The 18,722-nt window shown below is 33.7% G+C and overlaps 1 protein-coding gene across 1 annotated transcript; it reads right to left on the reverse strand.

Annotated features, from left to right (window-relative positions):
- Window positions 1-1,079: 1,079 nt before the first annotated feature.
- On the reverse strand, window positions 1,080-8,365 carry LOC114755374 (potassium channel AKT1). Its single transcript, XM_028944250.1, has 10 exons — window positions 8,056-8,365; window positions 7,136-7,501; window positions 6,991-7,048; window positions 6,589-6,909; window positions 6,157-6,402; window positions 5,969-6,067; window positions 5,204-5,422; window positions 4,647-4,841; window positions 3,857-3,932; window positions 1,080-2,302 (listed from the first exon to the last, which is right to left on the reverse strand). Exons 1-10 carry the CDS (start codon window positions 8,238-8,240, stop codon window positions 1,359-1,361), a joined length of 2,709 nt encoding a protein of 902 aa, XP_028800083.1. The 5' UTR covers window positions 8,241-8,365; the 3' UTR covers window positions 1,080-1,358.
- Window positions 8,366-18,722: the final 10,357 nt, after the last annotated feature.

The raw sequence follows: 18,722 nt of genomic DNA on the forward strand, positions 1-18,722 counted from the left end.
CTTTTATAATTTTTGCCATTAGTTTCGTGTGTGTGTGTGTGTGAAACTAAGCCCCATTGCTCCATTAAGACACCCAATCCATTTGATAATTTAATGAAAAATAATATATAAGTTAATTATTAAGCTTAATCTTTTGGTGATCTACAACTTCTCTGTAACACAATTTAGCACACTTCACTAGATATTTATCAGAGTAATGCGATTGACAACTACTTTTTTCAAATTTTCGACATGCGAAAATTAAATAAATCCTTATGGCAATTAACTACTTTTGTAATGCATTACTACCACAACAATAATGCAATTGACAGCCACTTTTTCTAAATCTCAAGCTTGTTAAAATAAATGATTTCTTATGCCAATTTACTACACTTCATTTGATATTTTCCACAACGGTAGTGCAATTGACAACCACTTTTTCCAAAATAATCAGCTATATTTTGTTAATAAGTTTTATGGACCCTTACATAATTTCAATAAGTATGTTTTCATTTATCTCCTTAAAATTTCCTCCCAACATAGACTTTTCGGGAATTTTCACTTTAAATAATTTTCTAAGCGTGAAAAATACCTTAAAAACCTCTTTTCCATCTTTCAAGATTTGTTTTAATTTTTCTTAAATTTTTGGATATTTTTCGTGGAGAATTTCAATAAACCTCCATTAGCCAATTAATATCAACTAACTCTCAAAAAATTCTGAAATTCCACTGCATCCTCAAGCACTAAAATTTTATGGGTAAAAGAACAAAAATACTATTGCTTTTAAACAAATTGGATATTACAAAATTTTAAGTATAGAGTTCATGACTACTCTTAATATGCTTGTTTTTGCCCCTAAACTTCTTGTTTACCCTTCGTTACTCCATACATAAAACACTTCTCCCATTGCACTTAGTTAATCGATATTTAAAATACTGGATGTTATAAAGATTTATTTTCTTTTCTTTTGTTTTTATCAAAAAGACTCTATTTTTAGTTCATATGAAAAAAGTTCAGACTTGGCCATATCCTGCATACAAGACTAAAACAAGGAGCTGACATTGCTCGAAAACTAGAAATGCTCTAGGGAAAAGCAAACATACAGTAGAAAGCAAGGGATCTATAGACAATTGAAGTATATTATTTCTCAATCTGAGCTCTTAGCAGCCATGAAAAACAAAACATTTACTTTTCACAAAGTGAGACTAAAACAGTGAATCATCCGTTTATATTTCTATTTCTTTGAAATTGGGATGAACAGTGAAGTGAAATGAAGCAGCAGGTGGGAAGACAAAAGATAATAAGCTGGATTTTTCTTTTTGGGGAGCTTCTCAGGCCAATGGAAATTGCTTGATCAGATGAAGAAGGAAGGAAGATTTTCACAAAACATTGTTTTGAGTTGGTTCCGGGCAACTGGATTGGCGCACAAGACCACCAGCAGAGGCAAAAACCAGATGGTCACCATCTCTAACAACATCAATATCATCAATCTGAGCCCCATCTATGTTCAGAACCTTGACGTTATCATGGCTCAATCCAAATTTCTTAACACCAATCTCAATCAGATCCTTAAAGCTCTCAGGCAACAGCACAAGTCTTCCTCCAACCTCACCATTTTCTGGACAAGTAATAGTAACCCTAGCAGCCAAACACCCTCCACCAACTCCATTATCAACATCATTCCCCATACATTTTTCCTTATTTACACCAAGCATCAAATCCTCCATGTTGTCCCCCTTGTGAGCAGCGGACATAATCCCAAACAAAGAATTATGAAAATTATTCGTCCTCCTCCTCGGCCTGCTCCCGCCGTACGACCTATCATTGCCACGAAGCGGGCCATCTTGTGGAGCCACAGGCATGGATGGCTCACTAGTGAACCTTCCTAGGTATCTGATCTTTGTGCTGTGTCTCTCAGGCATGGATACAACAGACTGAGCTTTGGGTTCCTTTGTGGATGCAAAAATGGTTTTGATTTCTTCATGACCTTGCTGGTCTGCAAGCTCTCTTGGGGTCCACCCTTCCTTGTCTGGTTTGTCTACGTCAGACCCATGATCCAGCAGGAACTTGACAATCTCAACGTTGGCTTCAGAGACTGCGACGTGGAGGGCTGTGGTTCCATTGTGGTTTCTAGGAAGTGTGACATCTCCTCCATATCGGACTATGTCTTTGAGCAAGTTAAGGTCATTCTGTTCTGCTGCAATGCAGGCGAAATGACCCACGTCTCCGAATTTCAAGGAAGCTCCATTTTCTGCTAATAGCTTCACCATTGATTGGTGATGACCCAGTATTGCTTCCCATAGTGGTACATTCCCTTCACAATCTGCAAATTTGAAACTGAGTGAACACATCGTCTTAAACAAAAGCTTCATCTTCACATTCATTTTGCAGCGTCACAGTTTTTAATATACTACCTTCTCCAATTCTTAATACAAGAGTCAAATAACTGATTTTCCAATTTTTAAGAAATTAGTCAAGTTATAGTGCTGTCTTCACTAAAACGTCACTGTAAATTATGTGCGTTAAAACTAACACGTAACGTGTACAATCACGGATGAATTGGAGAAAAATAAATAAATATAGGAGGTAAAATAAATTATAGTCTTATATTTAATATCAAATTGAATATTTAACTAGTTTTTATATTAAGTACAACAAGTAGTATATAAAATACTACCTCCAGTCCTTAATATAAGAATTTGTTTCACTTTTATTTTGATCCTAAATATAAGACCGCAATCCACTTTATCTCTCATATTTATTCATTTTTTTCCAAGATAGTCCTTACAATAATGATAGTTCTAGCCAATATACTTGATTAACAAGGATATTTTAGAAATAATAACATATATTTATTATAAATAGTTAACTTAACTAGTTTCTTTAATCTACTCAAATTAGTCAACTAGCTCTTATATTAAGGATCGAAGGTAGTAACATGCAGTCATAAAGTCAACATTGAAATCTGGGGTAGACAAATTTGAATGTGTATGGATCACCCATTGGGTGTATCAAACTGGAAAGTTGACTTTGGAATAGAACAGGATCCTATTTAGGCTGCGACTACTACCAGAAAATCACAATCCCATCTGATGTCCATGACACCATCTTTTTACAAATAAATAATAATAATAAATTTTTGTTCTGTTTGGAAGAGCGTATGGGGATAAATAAATAAGCCTTGGTAAACGAGACAGACGGCTATACTTAATATTATCTCAAATCCATTATTACGATGACCTGACTAAAATAGGAAAGGGATTCTTGCATTATTGAGGCTGACAAAGTATTAAGAAATGAGCAAAGCAGAAGCCTCTCGGAAAATACAATTCTTGGCCACTCACAACATCATGTTTAGACCTTAGAAGCAACATACCTGAACGAGTGACTTAATGCTAATTAATTAAATAATAATGCCCTCAGATACACCCTACGGATTAGAGTATGACCTGTGGTTTTAAAAGACAAGATGCATGGCTTTGGGTTTACACACAATCGTCTATGGAGAGCTGAGAAGCACCAATATATCAGAGGCAGCGCAACATACCACGTACAATACAAACATTTGAAATTATAAAATTTAGGGGGGAAAAAAATTGTAAAACGAAAAGTAGAAATAACAAAAGTTGAACTTCAAAAAGATTTCAAATATTAAAAAAAAAAGTTCATAACTAGTTAATCATAGAAACATACAATAAAATAAAATTATAATTTTCAATTTAAACTAATTGGTCAATTTCATCTTTTACTGATATCGCTATCTTTTTTTTTTTTTTTTGCCCTTTTAATAAATCATTCAACCATTTAAAAATATTTCGAGCAAAGTAAACGTTTATATCATAAAATAGAATGTAAAAAATTTGAATGAGATGATTACCTCTAACGTTGAGATCAGCCCCGTAATCCAATAGAAGCACGGCACAGTTCTCACTTCCTTTACATGCTGCAATATGCTGATACAATGCAGAAAATGAAAGACAGATTAGAAATCAAGAAATTTAGGCCTCACCAAAATGTGCATTCAGAAAGAGAGAAGCAATCCAGTGGGACACAAAAATCCAAATATATAACATGCTTTAGTATACTTTCTTATTATATGATGCTTTGGTTGTTATTATTGAATCATAAAACTGTTTTTTTACAAACATGTTTGCTCGAGCATTACGACGAGTCAGAGATTATGCATACGGCTTCTCTATTAAATCCTTTTTCTACAGATCTGAAGCAAATCTATTGTTTTGTATGTGGCGAGAAAGTACAAGAAAAGAGTGGCTATTTAGAGAAAAAGCTGCATTACTTTTATGCTCTTACAAGTAAAGCAGCTTTCCATGAACGATGAGGCTCACTATACAGTGATCCAGTAAAATTATAAGTGGGTTAGGGAACACTTAAAAAAAGCGTTTTTGTGTTTACAAGACAAAACTCTCATTATACATTTGTCTTGTATAGCACAAAATCCTTCAAAATAAGTGAAATCAACCCAAGCTGTTAAAGAGCACATTTCATTCCTCATAGTCCACGCAATATACGGCACGCAAGTTTCATTTTATGTAGTATCTCCAGTTCTTGCACTACAAACTAAGTCTTATATTTAGAACCGGAGGTAGTATGAGAACAAAGGGAAAGTAGAATGAATGGTGGTGGTAGCAATAGAAGTTTGTACGTACGAGAGCAGTTCTTCCGTTGTTGTCAGATTCATTGGGATCCAAGCCTCGTTTCAACAACTGATGTAACATCAAGTCGTCTCCTCTAAGAGCAGCGAAGCAGAGGCTAAGCGGTAGGTCCATCCTTCCACGAGCCAGCATGTTCTCTGTCTCCACCAACACACTCTTCATCATTGGGTCTTCCTGTTCCTTCAAATGCTGTCACAACAACAACAACAAAAGCAACATCATCCATCGTTATTGTACCTTAATTAGTTTCTCTTTCACATTTTCAATGTTGTTTTTCCCTAACAGTTTACTCCCTTCCATCCTAAACATAGTAGTTAGTTTAAAAATGCACTTTGATCTTAATATAAGACTTTCGTCCACTTTACCTCACAAATTTCCAAATTTTTTCCAACTATCAATATTAGTTGCATGTATTAAAGGAAGTATTTATCGATGAAGATATAAGCAGCAAACATTTGATACAAATAACCGACTTAATTAATTTTCTTAATATCTTTAGATTAGTCATCTAGTTCATACATCTAAGGCTGAAAAGGGTAGTAGGGACCAACCTCAAGGAGATTGTTGATGATTATGTTGCCATCTCCAACGTTGGCCTGCACAATGTTGAGGAAGGTGGCACGGTTCAGCCTAAGAAGTTGGCTCAATCTCTTGGTTCGAACCGTGAAGAGTTGTGGCCTGTAACAGAGTACCCCTATCTCACCACAGAGTTGACCAGTGGTTGCCTCTCCCACCACTTGTTCTACCCCATTTTTCAAAACTAACAGCTCCTATAACAAAATAATTAACAAGATTAAACTGCCACTTTTGCGAGACAAAATTATCAATACACACACCATCTACTAGAATGATTCACTCAACTATAAATAGAATGACTTTTAATCTCAAGATTTACATTTAAAGAGCAAAAAGAGAGTGAGAAAAAGAAACAGATAAGATAACACCCGTGTCTATCTACATTTAAGAAAAACTACGAAACGATAAATATTATTGAATACAGAAAATCTTGCTTCTAATGCAATATCATTCCCATTACAGTATTTGTTGCTGGGCCAGCCAATTTCATCATGCTACAAGCCAAAAAAAAAAAAAATTGAACAATTTAAATCTTATTATGATTTTGTTTCAATTTCTTACTTGAATAAAGAAGTTCAAGAAAAATAAGATGACATGTAAAGAGTCAATTATTAAACACTGATTTATATTAAAAATGAAACAGTTGAAATTCGTGCATTTATTGCTTAAAAAAAGAGAATAAACTTTTTATAAAGTAAGTTACCCCATCCCAACACAGTCAGTGGAAGTTGGATTATTACCACAGCACCAGTCGCTAGAATGTAGAAATCTGTGGGAGCTTCATTCTCCAAGATGACATCTTCTTTGGGTGGAAAATACTCAGCTTTCATTTCCGAGACCTTTTTGACAAAAATAGAAATCAAACAAACGACTAGCAGAAAAAACACACAAACAAGAAAAGTCTGAGAAGACATGATTAGACAATTACCAGTTGGAAAAGCAAGTCATTTGAGACCCCACGAAATAAATAAACCTTATCTACCACAGAATAGAAGAGATAATGAGAAATGCTTGATCTTATGGCTTTAGGAAGAGAATCAAGTGTCTCTTGCTGCTGTAACCCCTCTGAATCTGTTCTGAACTTCAAACACAAATGTGCAAGCATCTGATCTTGTAGCCGAACAGGCAATCGATTCCTCTGTGCAAAGCTTGCCGCAGCTTGTATGGTATCCCTCTGCAAAATCAACCAACAAACTTCAAATAAACTATTCTGAATTCGAATTTACTAACTAATTGAGGACTAAGGATATGTCCTTTTTGGGTCATCTTATCAGATTCTGAGACATCCCAGGACTTTATCCACTTCTAAGATGATATGTTTGAAGCTTGAAATAGAGAAATGTTTTGATAATTTACTTACAAATTGTCTAGTTCGACTTGTAAAATGGACAACCAGATTGGTCATGTTACCAATCAAATACGCAGTTAATCCCAGGTTAAAGAGCATATAAAAGACGTCGAAGGTCATCTCTCTGGAATTTACTGGATGCAAATCTCCATAGCCGACAGTTGTTAAGGTTGTAATTGACCAGTATATAGTAGTCACATATCTCAACCACAAGCTCTGTTCCTCAAAATCATCCCCCATTTGTGCTCCTATCCACGTCCTCTTGGGATCATGATACCGAGCAGCAAGAAGATAATAGAAGCATCCAGCACAGTGAACAGCAAAAAGCGTGACCTACACAGACAAACCCAAACGTTGCTCATCTGCCACACTACAAACTCTGTACATCAATCAGAACACCGTTCAGAAACTTACACATATAAGCTTAGCACAACGAACCCAGAAATAGTTATAGTTCTTGTCCTTTTCCAATCTGATCAGAAGCATAAAAGACTTGAGATTGAAATCAGATCTCAATAGAAAGGTCATTGATCTGAAACAAAATTATCATATCTCGTACCTAGAAAACAGAGCACTGACTCTTCGGAGACGCCAGAGGCGAAGCATGTTGAAGAATCCATAGGTTTTAAGGGGGGAAGGGGAGATTTTTCGAGCGAGCTCTGAAGGGATCGTGGAGATGACATCAAAGGCAAACCAAGAACTAACGTATTTCCAGGCGATTCTTTTGTGGCTATCCACTAATAAGTAGGAAGTTTTGTCAAGATAGGCAACGAAGAAGGTAAGAACTATGTCAATTGCAAAGAATCCGTTGACAACGTTGTCTGCAATGGAGAGTGATCTTATCGGTTCCTTGAGGAATCCAAACTCAAATGGCGACACCCATGCCGTGTATATAACCAGAATCACCAGAAAAGTCTGCCATATTCTGTGGGCAAAAAAAAGCACACTTTATTCGCTTCCAGTTAAAAGAAAGCTGTTTTCAATTAGAAATTGAAACTTCTTTGCATTGGCCAATCCGAATCGTTCCTGTCCCCTTGTGTACTAATAACAATAATAATCAAATCTTTGAAGCAGAGAAGAAGAAGAAAAATCATATATGACTACCAGCCATCTCTGACGGGAAAGCAAGAAAATCTGCAACAGTCCAACAAGAAGTGCCTATTAAGCTGACCAGAGGATGGCGAGCATTTCTCAATAGATTGCAATTTTAAAGGAAACAATGACAAAGAAAAGATTTTCCTTTGGAAAAAAATCAGCTTTTTGATGGGAGAAAACGAAAGAGGTTGCAACAAGTCTAACCAACGGGACAAAAAAAAAATTAAAAAAGACGAAAGAAACACTTTCGGCAGTCACGAGAATGCTTCCAATAAAATTAATATAACAGCGAGAAAGAGAGCAAATCACGAGAAAGGGAAAAAAGAGAGAGAAAGAAAGAAACAAGAAACACGAGAAATGAGAATGTGTGAGAGAGAAGATAACCTGTAACGGCGGTCGTAGGGGGAGATAATGAAAGGTCGAAGGATGTTTCGGCGGTTGCTTCGAGCGCCAAGAGAAGGCAATATGCCGGTAGATAGACTGTAATGGCTGCCATCTCTGGACAGTTCAAGCTCTTCTTGCCCACACACACCTACACTAAACACCCCCCGGTTTCTGCTTCCTATCATCCCCCTCTTTTCTCTGTTATTTTGTTTGTTACTCTCTCTCTCTCTCTCTCTCTCTCTGTGGGTCTGGTTTTTCGTTTGCTATATTGTTTGAGTCGGCATGGCTAGTTGCTCCCTTCGTTGGCAAGTCTTCGGTTGATCTATCGCGGTGAGGATTACAGGGCCGTCTGAGCTTGGCTTTAAATAGAGAGAGGCCGTCTGAGCAGGCACGTGCATTCTCTCGATCTCTCCTATTGCTGCTAGGACCAACAAGTCAAACAGTTTGTTTTCTTGTCTTTTTTAATTGAAAATTACAGCAATTTAGGGCTTGTTTGGATTGACTTATAAGTAGCTTTTCAAACGTGATTTACGGAATACAAGGTAAGTATGTGAGGAGAGTTTTATCTCGGCTTACGTGAACTTGCTTAAAAGCCCATTTTGAACGGAGCTCCAAACAAGCCCTTAGTATGATAAAGATTTTGAAACACACAAGGGCAAAATACACAAATTTACCCTAGCATCAACTAAAATTTGTTTCTTTCCCAACAACTTCCGGAAGAATTTTCATAAAACCTTAACTCTGTTTTTTTTTTTTTTCCTTTTAAATGCAAGAGAAGGAGCTAAGTTCAAAACCATACTAGAAAACAAAATCTCGGGGATTAATTCTCAGGCTCTCTGAGTCAACTAAGGTCCTCAAATGAAGAGTACAAAAATCAAGAAAAATAGATCATAAAAGTGGTAATGTTAGACGACCGTAAGTTGACTCGCAATGGACTACGGGCTTAACAGAGTGGGTTGAAAAAACCCATCTCCAAGCATGCTGGGATTTAAGCAACTAAAATTAGACTAAGGCCTGGCCAGCTTCTTTCTTTTTTTCCCAAAATAAAAAAAGAAATCAATTTTATAGTATTTTTACTTTTCTAATTTTTTTAATGAAATTAGACTAACTTCAAGTTGTTTTTATGGTTTCAGAAAATAATATATTTAAATTAACCCAAACTTTATAAATATAACTATATAATCAATTTAAATTATCTTACTAACATAAAAATAATAAATTAATAAAAAGTGAGAAAATTGTAAAATCAAATTGCTAACATAAAATAGGGTATGTGTAAAATCTGTAAACTTTTTATTAAAAATAAAAAAAAAATTGTAAAAAGTTAGAAGAAAAGAAGCATTTTAGTGGATTTTGTTATAAAACTTGTATGTCATAATGCCAGCTAATTTATAGTATAATTTATATTACAAATTAACTTTTATATTTAGAATTGGAGGTAGTATGTTTATAAAATCTATTGTTGATTGATGATTACAATTTTAATTCTAGAATTAATTATAGTTTCATGAGTCGACGACTTTATATTTAATAGATTGCGCGCCCTACAAGTTTTTTTTCCTGCTAATAGCGTCCAAATTCAAATATCATGTGCTTATCGAGATGTGATATAGACATCTTAAATTTATTTTGAACTTTCTTTTGTTTAAAGTGTTTACTTTTGATTTTTGTTTTTAGTAGTAACTCTTTTCTAACAACAATAATTACCAAAAAAAATCTTTATTTTAGAATTTATATTTGTAAAAATAAATACATGAATTATATGTAGATTGTAACATCTAAATTTATAGCTATATATAGAGCTAAAACATGTCAAATAGAATCATATTACATGGCATTAGGATTAAAAAAAAGGGAAAATTTCAGTCAAGGACCGCAGAAGGCAATTTATATCAGTCAAGGACTAAAACTTTCTGAAATTTCACTGCAGGACCAAGGGACCAAATTGAAATTAAAATTTAGAGTGAGATTACAATAATACCCCTCCCTTTTTATTTTATTAAAAAATAAATATTTATCGGAGTTACTGTTCCGGCCACCAGAGGTCGGAGGTCCAGCCACCGGAGCTCAGGTGGCCGCCGCCAGAGTCCGACCATCGGTGGCCAGAACAGTAACTCCGGCCGACCTCCGGTGGCCAAAGTTTTTTTTTTGTTTAAAACAAAGTGTCCAAGGGAGGGTTTGAACCCATGATCCCTTGGCAAACCAAAAGACTTATAACCACCAAGCCAAGCAACCCATTCAATCATAAGATGTAAATAAAACTATATATAACAAAACAAACGCAACTGTCCAAATATAAATGAACAAGTGAAATTAGATGATTTACAAGTGGAATTCAGAAATTTATAACAAAAATTAGGCAATTTACAAATAACATAATAGAAGTCATAACCCCAAATGCAAGGGTTTAAGTGCAAATGAGCAAGTGAAATTTGAATATTTACAACAAAAGTTTATGGATTTACAACCCAAATTTGGCAAACACAAGAGAATTCACAACCCAAAATGTAAGTGTTTGAGTGTAAGTAAACAAGTGAAATTAGACGATTTACAAGTGGAATTCAGCAATTTACAACAAAAATTAGGCAATTTACACATAACATAATAGAACTCATAACCTCAAATGCAAGTGTTTAAGTGCAAATGAGCAAGTGAAATTTGAAGATTTACAACAAAGTTTATGGATTTACAACCCAAATTTGGCAAACACAAGAGAATTCACAACCCAAAATGTAAGTGTTTGAGTGTAAGTGAACAAGTGAAATTAGACGATTTACAAGTGGAATTTAGCAATTTACAACAAAAATTAGGCAATTTACAAATAATATAATAGAAGTCATAACCCCAGATGCAAGTGTTTAAGTGCAAATGAGCAAGTGAAATTTGAAGATTTACAACAAAAGTTTATGGATTTACAATCCAAATTTGGCAAACACAAGAGAATTCACAACCCAAAATGTAAGTGTTTGAGTGAAAGTGACCAAGTGAAATTAGACGATTTACAAGTGGAATTCAACAATTTACAATAAAAATTAGGCAATTTACAAATAACATAATAGAAGTCATAACCCCAAATACAAGTGTTTAAGTGCAAATGAGCAAGTGAAATTGTCGAATTTCACTTGCAAATCTATAAAATTTTGTTGTAAATCTTCAAATTTCATTTGCTCATTTACACTTAAACACTTGTATTTGGGATTGTGAGTTCCATTATGTTATTTGTAAATTTCCTAATTTTTGTTGTAAATTGCTGAATTCCACTTGTAAATCGTCCAATTTCACTTGTTCACTTACACTCAAACACTTACATTTTGGGTTGTGAATTCTCTAGTGCTTGCCAAATTTAGATTGTAAATCCATAAACTTTTGTTGTAAATCTTCAAATTTCACTTGCTCATTTGCACTTAAACACTTGTATTTGGGATTATGACTTCTATTATGTTATTTGTAAATTACCTAATTTTTGTTATAAATTGCTGAATTCCACTTGTAAATCGTCTAATTTCACTTGTTCACTTACACTCAAACACTTACATTTTGGGTTGTGAATTCTCTTGTGTTTACCAAATTTCGGTTGTAAATCCATAAAATTTTGTTGTAAATCTTCAAATTTTACTTGCTCATTTGCACTTAAATACTTGCATTTTGGGTTATGACTTCTATTATGTTATTTGTAAATTGCCTAATTTTTGTTGCAAATTGCTGAATTCCACTTGTAAATCGTCTAATTTCACTTATTCACTTATATTTGGACACTTGCGTTTGTTTTGTTATATGTAGTTTTATTTACATCTTATGATTGAATGGGTTGCTTGGCTTGGTGACTACAAGTCTTTTGGTGTGCCAAGGGGTCAGGGGTTCAAACCCTCTCTTGGCCACTTTGTTTTAAACAAAAAAAACTCCGGCCACCGGAGGTCCGACCGGAGCTACTGTTCTGGCCACCGGTGATCAGACCCCCGGCGGTGGCCACCTGAGTGCCGGTGGCCGAAACAGTAACTCCGATAAATATTTATTTTTTAATAAAATAAAAAGAGAGGGGTATTGATGATGCTTTTTGTCGTCAAAGCATTCAATTAAACTAGGTCCCAATTAATTTGTAGTTTAGAGTCGACCTAGGTCATTACTTCCAAAGAACAAGTTATGGGTTTCTTTAGTGAAAATTTAGGTGATAAAAAAAAGCAATAAAGTGGACTCAAACTAAAATGTAAAATTCTAATTCTAAATGCAAAATGCAAATGTCCTAAATCTATATGAAAATTAAACCAAACTAAATGAATGCAATGCAATTTTTGGGGGGTTTTTTGAAGGAAAATAAAAATAATGAATCAAGAAAATTAATCAGAAAGCAAAGAGAATTAGCAAGTAAAAATTCAGAGATTTCTCTTCAGGTACGGTAGAGGAGACAACTTAGGATTCGCATGAATTCAACCTTCATAACCTTAATCAGTTAATTAGACCAAAAGGAGGTGATAAGAGAGTGGAATTAATAAACTTAATTACCTACTTGAAACAAAGGGAACCCTCAATTTCAAAAACCCTTAAACTATTAGAGAACTCATAACAGTATAAGGTTGGTTAATTAAACTTATTAAAACCAATAAAAAATAACTCAATTAATTCTGAAAATTATGTTTGAAATTATCCAATTAAACAATTAGACAATTAGCCAACTTAATTAAACAATTAAGAGGCAAAAGAACCCAAATTTTGTAATTCAAACTACATTGATAATTAAACTCATAATGAAAACTCAATTATAAATTCAATTAACAATGCAAAGGTTCTAAACATAAATTCCAACAAGTGTCTCAACACAAATAAAATCCAAATATCAATCCAATCCAAGCATAAAGATGACAATCTAGAACTAAATTGTCTCAACAAAATTACAACCTGAACCCATTTAAAACTAACAAATTCAAGTCCTTGAATTAAAAAGATAAATGGAATATCACTCCCTTGTGGTCTTCAAGTGCTAGCCCAAGGCTCTAGTCTCCTTCATGCTCCTTCCAAGTTGCCTCCTTATAAGCTTAAGCTTCCATGGTATTATCTCCTCCACCAAGGTTATTAGATGCCATAGCCATGAATTAATTGAAGGTGATGGTGAGGAATTGTGCGTGTATGAATGGAGATAGAGGTGATTGAATTTGGTGGGTGAATGACGTGAGGTATATGGTGAATATGGGATAATGTTGAAAGGAGAGAATTGACGTTCAATGAATGGTATCCGTGCGTGAATCAATGGAGAATAAAAAGGTATGATTTGGCGTGAACCCTTCTCCAAAAATAAGGAAAATAATATAACGAGGGAAAAGAAAATTTTTGTGGATCCAAAGGTCAAGCCCATTAGTAACTAATTGACCCACTTGATATTAGTCATTGCTTAGATTCCAAGAAATAATCTTGCACCATTGGATTTCCTATGTGCCCTTTCTTGATCTACAAGAATTTAAGTACATCCATTAATATAGATTATATCCAAATATAATCAAAAATTAAATATTAGATCTGCACAAAAATTAGGCAAGAAAGTACAAAACTTTCTAAAAATAATCTTTCTAAAAATATGAGACTTGCTTTCAAAGAAATAGGAAAAATTGATTCCAAGTCAAAAATAGGAAAGCACAAAATATCTATATTTTTAATCCAAAATCTCAATTTTTATGCAAAATCCAAAAATTAACCAATTAATTCAATAATGCATAAAAAGTTCATTTAAGCTCAAAATTATCATTTAAATCGTAAATTAATGTGGGATAAAATATATAAAAATTGGGCTTTATCAGGTATTATTATAATCTCACTCTAAATTTTAATTTCAATTTGGTCCCTTGGTCCTGTAGTGAAATTTCAGAAAGTTTTGGTCCTTGACTATTATAAATTGCCTTCTGCGGTCCTTCACTGAAATTTTCCCTTAAAAAAATTATACTTTAAAAAATCACACTCTCGAGGGCTACTATTCATTTAACAACCCTAAAATTTTTACCAACTTTAAATATTCATAACCAATTCTAAAAAAATCGAAATGAGATGACTCCAAGTTCTATTTGAAACTTATTCACTTCTTTACATAGGAAAATACTCACTAGTCCATTACTTATTCCATTCACGCTCTATTTTGTTTCCAAAAAACACTATTCATTTGGTTAATTTTTAACTTTTAGCTTTTTACCAAAACTTTAAAAATTCATAACTTTTATTACATAACTCCAAATTAAGTGATCTACCTCTCCATTTGAAGCTCAGAATGTGAACTTTAAGCTCACCAAATCTCACAGCCAGATTCCTTCATTTGGTCAAAGAAGTTACAGCCCTAAAAGCTTGATTTTTCAAAAATATCTATTTCTTTTAATTGCATTAACTTACGAAATTTAGGCCATAACCTCCATATTTACCATTTACTAGTTACACAGTCATATACTTATGCATCATAATACCTCCCAAAATGGGAGCATTATCCCATATATCCATTCATCAAAGTTTACATAACATTACATAAATATATTCAAAGTTCTTAATTACATAACAAAGTCAAATATATAATTGCATGACATTTCATGCAAGCCTTCTTATGCTTCCACATTCTTCCCTTTTTCTTTTGAAGTGCCACCCCTAGTGATGTCAATTAGATATAAAAAAAGAGGGGGGTGAGATTTCAAAGAAATCTCAGTAGCAAAGAATAATAATCAAAATCTTAACAATTGTAAGGTCAATTTATGCTATATGCAATTAACATTTTCGGGCATTCATATATAACATCATGTCATGAAAAGGAAGCATATAATCATACTATTAAACAACTCAACTATACATATTGTCAAGGCATAAATGCAAGGAATTATGCACATTCCGTCATAGCTAACTTAACCATAGAACACATAGCAAAAACAACCAATACAAGTCAACACTAAAATTGTAAGTTCTTACTACCTTACTCAAATCCTTGATTTTTGTTCTCTTCCCTTTGTTCTTGAGTCTCCTCTTGTCCAAGATTGATGCCTATCAATTACACAATAATGGCACTCCAAATATCAACTTAAACCAACTTCATTGAAAACTAAACCTAAAACCCTAACCTTTTATCATTGATTTTAGAGTTTTTGTATCAACTTTTTAACATAACTTTCATATGCTTTTTCTATATGATTTTTCATGTGGAGACCATATTTGAACTTAGATTTATTAAAATCCAATTTCTTCCCTAAGCTCTATGTTTGGCCGAGACATAGGGTATGAAAATCTAAAATTTTCATTTTCAATTTTAGTACTCCCAAACACATTTTCTTAACATAGTCCTACACAATTTCATTTTCTAAACTCATTGGAAGTATCAAATCAACTTGAATCAAATCCTAACTCATTATTCCAGTTTGGCCGAGACAAACCTATAGAGATTTCAAGTTGAATTTCTTTCATAATCCATGCATGACTCCAAGTTCTCAACCATTTCTATCCTCTAATCCCTATGTCATCTTCTAAACATTCATAACAAGTTATAAGGCAATTTGGGCAACAAGGTTCCATAGGGTTTTTTAGCCATTTTTATCAATCCAAATCAATCCCAAAACAATCACTAATCAAGGCAATTAAATTCTTAATGAATGCTTTAACTTATCTTGGATGATTGCTTGAAGCTAACTTCCTCTTTCTCTTCCTCTTTCTTTAGTTCAAGGACAAAACCTTCCCTCCCTAATTTCTAAATTTTGGCCAAATTTCTTTATTTATGGAGGGATGGGGTATTTATAGGCAATTTTTGGCCTTAGATTTCCTATTTTGCCCTTGGTCAAGTGTTATAATTTCCTTGTATACTTGTCCTTTGATCTTATCTTCCCTTCCATGATCATGCCACATGTCATGCCACCTATTACCCATGTAATTATAAAACAATATTTTATTATAATTTAACTACTTCCAATTATCCCCTTAGACAAATTGTATAATTTTATCCATGTCCTCCTTCTCATATTTGGTGCCAAAATTAGCAAAAATTTTCAGAACAAATGGTTCCACCAAGCTTTAGGTTATTCCAGTGTATAATCTTACCATATCAGTCAGATTTTTTCTTGATCCTGTCTAATCTAGTAGCTCTAAAAGTCCATTTCTTTGTGCCAATGAGTCCTTTTTATTGAGAAGAAGTTCACAAATTTTTCTTAGGTCAAAATTTAACCTGTAACTTCTTCTATTCAACTTTCCCCGAAATTGGCCTTCTACCATCATAATTCAGCTTTGAATATTTTTAAAGCTAACTTATGTACTTTCAAAGGTCAAAAGTAATTTTACAATCTGTAATAACCTCTCAACAAATTTTTCCTCATTTTTTTCAAAATTATTGAAGCCTCTGTATATTTAAAATAGTTCATTTTGTCTAATATTCCATTCATTAGCCAAAAACACCATTAACTATAAAAATTTCTGTAATAAATTATTTTTATCTTGTTTTCATTTTTTAGGTCTCAAATACTATTTTATACACTCTATTCTATTTTTCATGAGTTGTTGAAAATTTTCAGAAACTTCAGGCATAGTTTCCAATAGTGTTATTCCTTGACCAGAACTTTTCAAAATGACAATCTGTTCCCTACTCGGGTTTCACTTCAAAAGTAGCTCTATCTTTGTCTCTACTACATTGCTTATCGTTGTATTAGTTCTAAGTTCCTCATTTACCAAGTTAAAATTAATAGGATATGACATTTCTCCTCCTAAAAATAAATTTTGTCCATAAAATTTAAAACATGCCTTATATAAAAAGATTTGGGTACTTGCTTCTCATTTCGTCTTTCACTTTCCACATTGCCTCTTCTTGGGTTAATTCCTTCTAAATCACCTTGACTAGCTTTGCCACATTGATAGCACACATTCTGACCCATTAAGATCCTTTCTACATCGTTCATATACCTTGGTCGTCCTAGTTATGTCAAAACCTCCTTGGCTACCTCCTCTCTTGGGCCTTCTATCAAAGCCAGGCCTCTTTCTCTTCCTACTACTACTGGTTGTCCCTCCTTATGTAGTTTTCACATGTGTCCTTTCAGTCTTGAGGGTTGCCCTAGTTAGATCCTAATAGGTGTGATTACTTTCAATAATTTGGCATCTCTCTACAATCTAGTTAAACACCTTGATCTGTCGAGGGGTTACTCTTTCTCTCAGTGAGGGCTTCAATCCCCTAATCATCTTCTCGTTAAATCACCACTCATTATTTTGGTACTGCAAGTAACTCGAGTAGCGAGACAAGTTGATGTACTTAGCTAAGTACTCATTAAAGGGTTCTTTTTATCCTTGCCTTAAGGTGAGGAATTCTACTTCCTTCGTATCCTTTATTGATCATGAAAAAGTATTTCTAGTAGAATTGTTCTTTAAATACTTCCCATGTAACTAGGGCATTGTCTGTTTGCAAAACTAACTTAGGGCCTGTTTGGGTGACCCTCAAAACCATGGTTTTGGTGAGATGTCACCCAAACAGCATCAATTTTGGGCTAATAATCTGAAACCATGGTTTGGGCCAAAACCATGGTTTTGGAATCCAAAACCATGGTTTCAGGATAAGTGAATTCATTTTGCTTTTCGCTCAAATTGGAGAGATGATTGTGTCTGTCAGAGTAGATCTCAACAATAATATGACTTTAACATTTCTCAATTATTTTTTTATAAACATATTTAACATTATATCTTATAAACATATATACACATATTAATTATTTGTTAATTACATTATCTTATGTATTATTAATTATATTGGTAAAAAATATATTATTAACAATTTTATTCTTTCAAATTAAAATATATCATAAAATTTATCTTTTATATAATTATCATATTAACTTATGTTTTTTTTAGTAATTTGTATATATAAAAAGTACTTCTGATAACAACTATCCAAATACTCTCACTTCTCAAAATCACTTTTTTACAAAATCTATTCTTCATAGAATCTATTCTTCCCAGAATCTATTCTCCAAAAGCTATTCTCCAAACCATGATTTGGTTTCATCCAAACACACCCTTAGTGTTCTTCCACTATCAGTCAGCTTCTTTCTTTGACTTATATATGGCCATTTGTGCTTTTATTTATGATAAGCAGTCCATAACTTTAAATATCCTCTTTAATTGAGTAATCCAATTGATAGAACCCAATCCATATATGGTTTTCTTGAGCCTTTTCTAATGTTTTCCAACAATTTTGCCCTCATTATGCGTGCATTTATATCCATTTGATTATATTGAGTCATGCATTACATTTTGTTGTTTAAGGGGTAAAAAGAGTTATTTTTCTCTTCTCAATTTTAAGTGTCTTGATATATAATCAGTTGGTCTTTACAAAGCTCTTTGTTGTGATTTTCAAGTAATTAGAGAAGGACCCAAGAACCATGATGGAGTATGGATGGAACCAAAATGTTACAAGGACCAAAACACAAGAGTTGGGAGTGTTTTGCCTCCCCAGGTCAAGACATGGACTCCTGAGGTCACGACCTGGATGCCTCTTAGTGAAATTACATGTTTTGGACCCAAGTCAAGATAAGAGCTCTTTGTCTTCTCGTGTCGCGACATGGAACTTATCAGGTTGCGACCTTACATTCCTGGGGTCATGACTTGAGTGCGTTAAGTAAAGCTATGCATTTTGGAATAAGTTTCTAAGCTTCTATACCTAAAGGGGGCAGCTACCGTGAAAAGAC

This window comes from Neltuma alba, unplaced genomic scaffold, assembly GCF_004799145.2.
Source record: "Neltuma alba isolate B1F8T4 unplaced genomic scaffold, ASM479914v2 tig00010265_pilon, whole genome shotgun sequence".
Taxonomy (NCBI): Eukaryota; Viridiplantae; Streptophyta; class Magnoliopsida; order Fabales; family Fabaceae; genus Neltuma; species Neltuma alba.

What these genes read in the sequence shown, in the direction of transcription:
- LOC114755374 (XM_028944250.1), bottom strand. Translation starts at nt 8,240, where the DNA reads ATGATAGGAAGCAGAAACCGGGGGGTGTTTAGTGTAGGTGTGTGTGGG. An exon ending in ATGACTTGCTTTTCCAACTG is followed by an intron (nt 6,068 to 6,156) that starts GTAATTGTCTAA and finishes TTTGTCAAAAAG; the next exon opens with GTCTCGGAAATGAAAGCTGA. An exon ending in TTCTAGCGACTGGTGCTGTG is followed by an intron (nt 5,423 to 5,968) that starts GTAATAATCCAA and finishes ATTTTGTTATAG; the next exon opens with GAGCTGTTAGTTTTGAAAAA.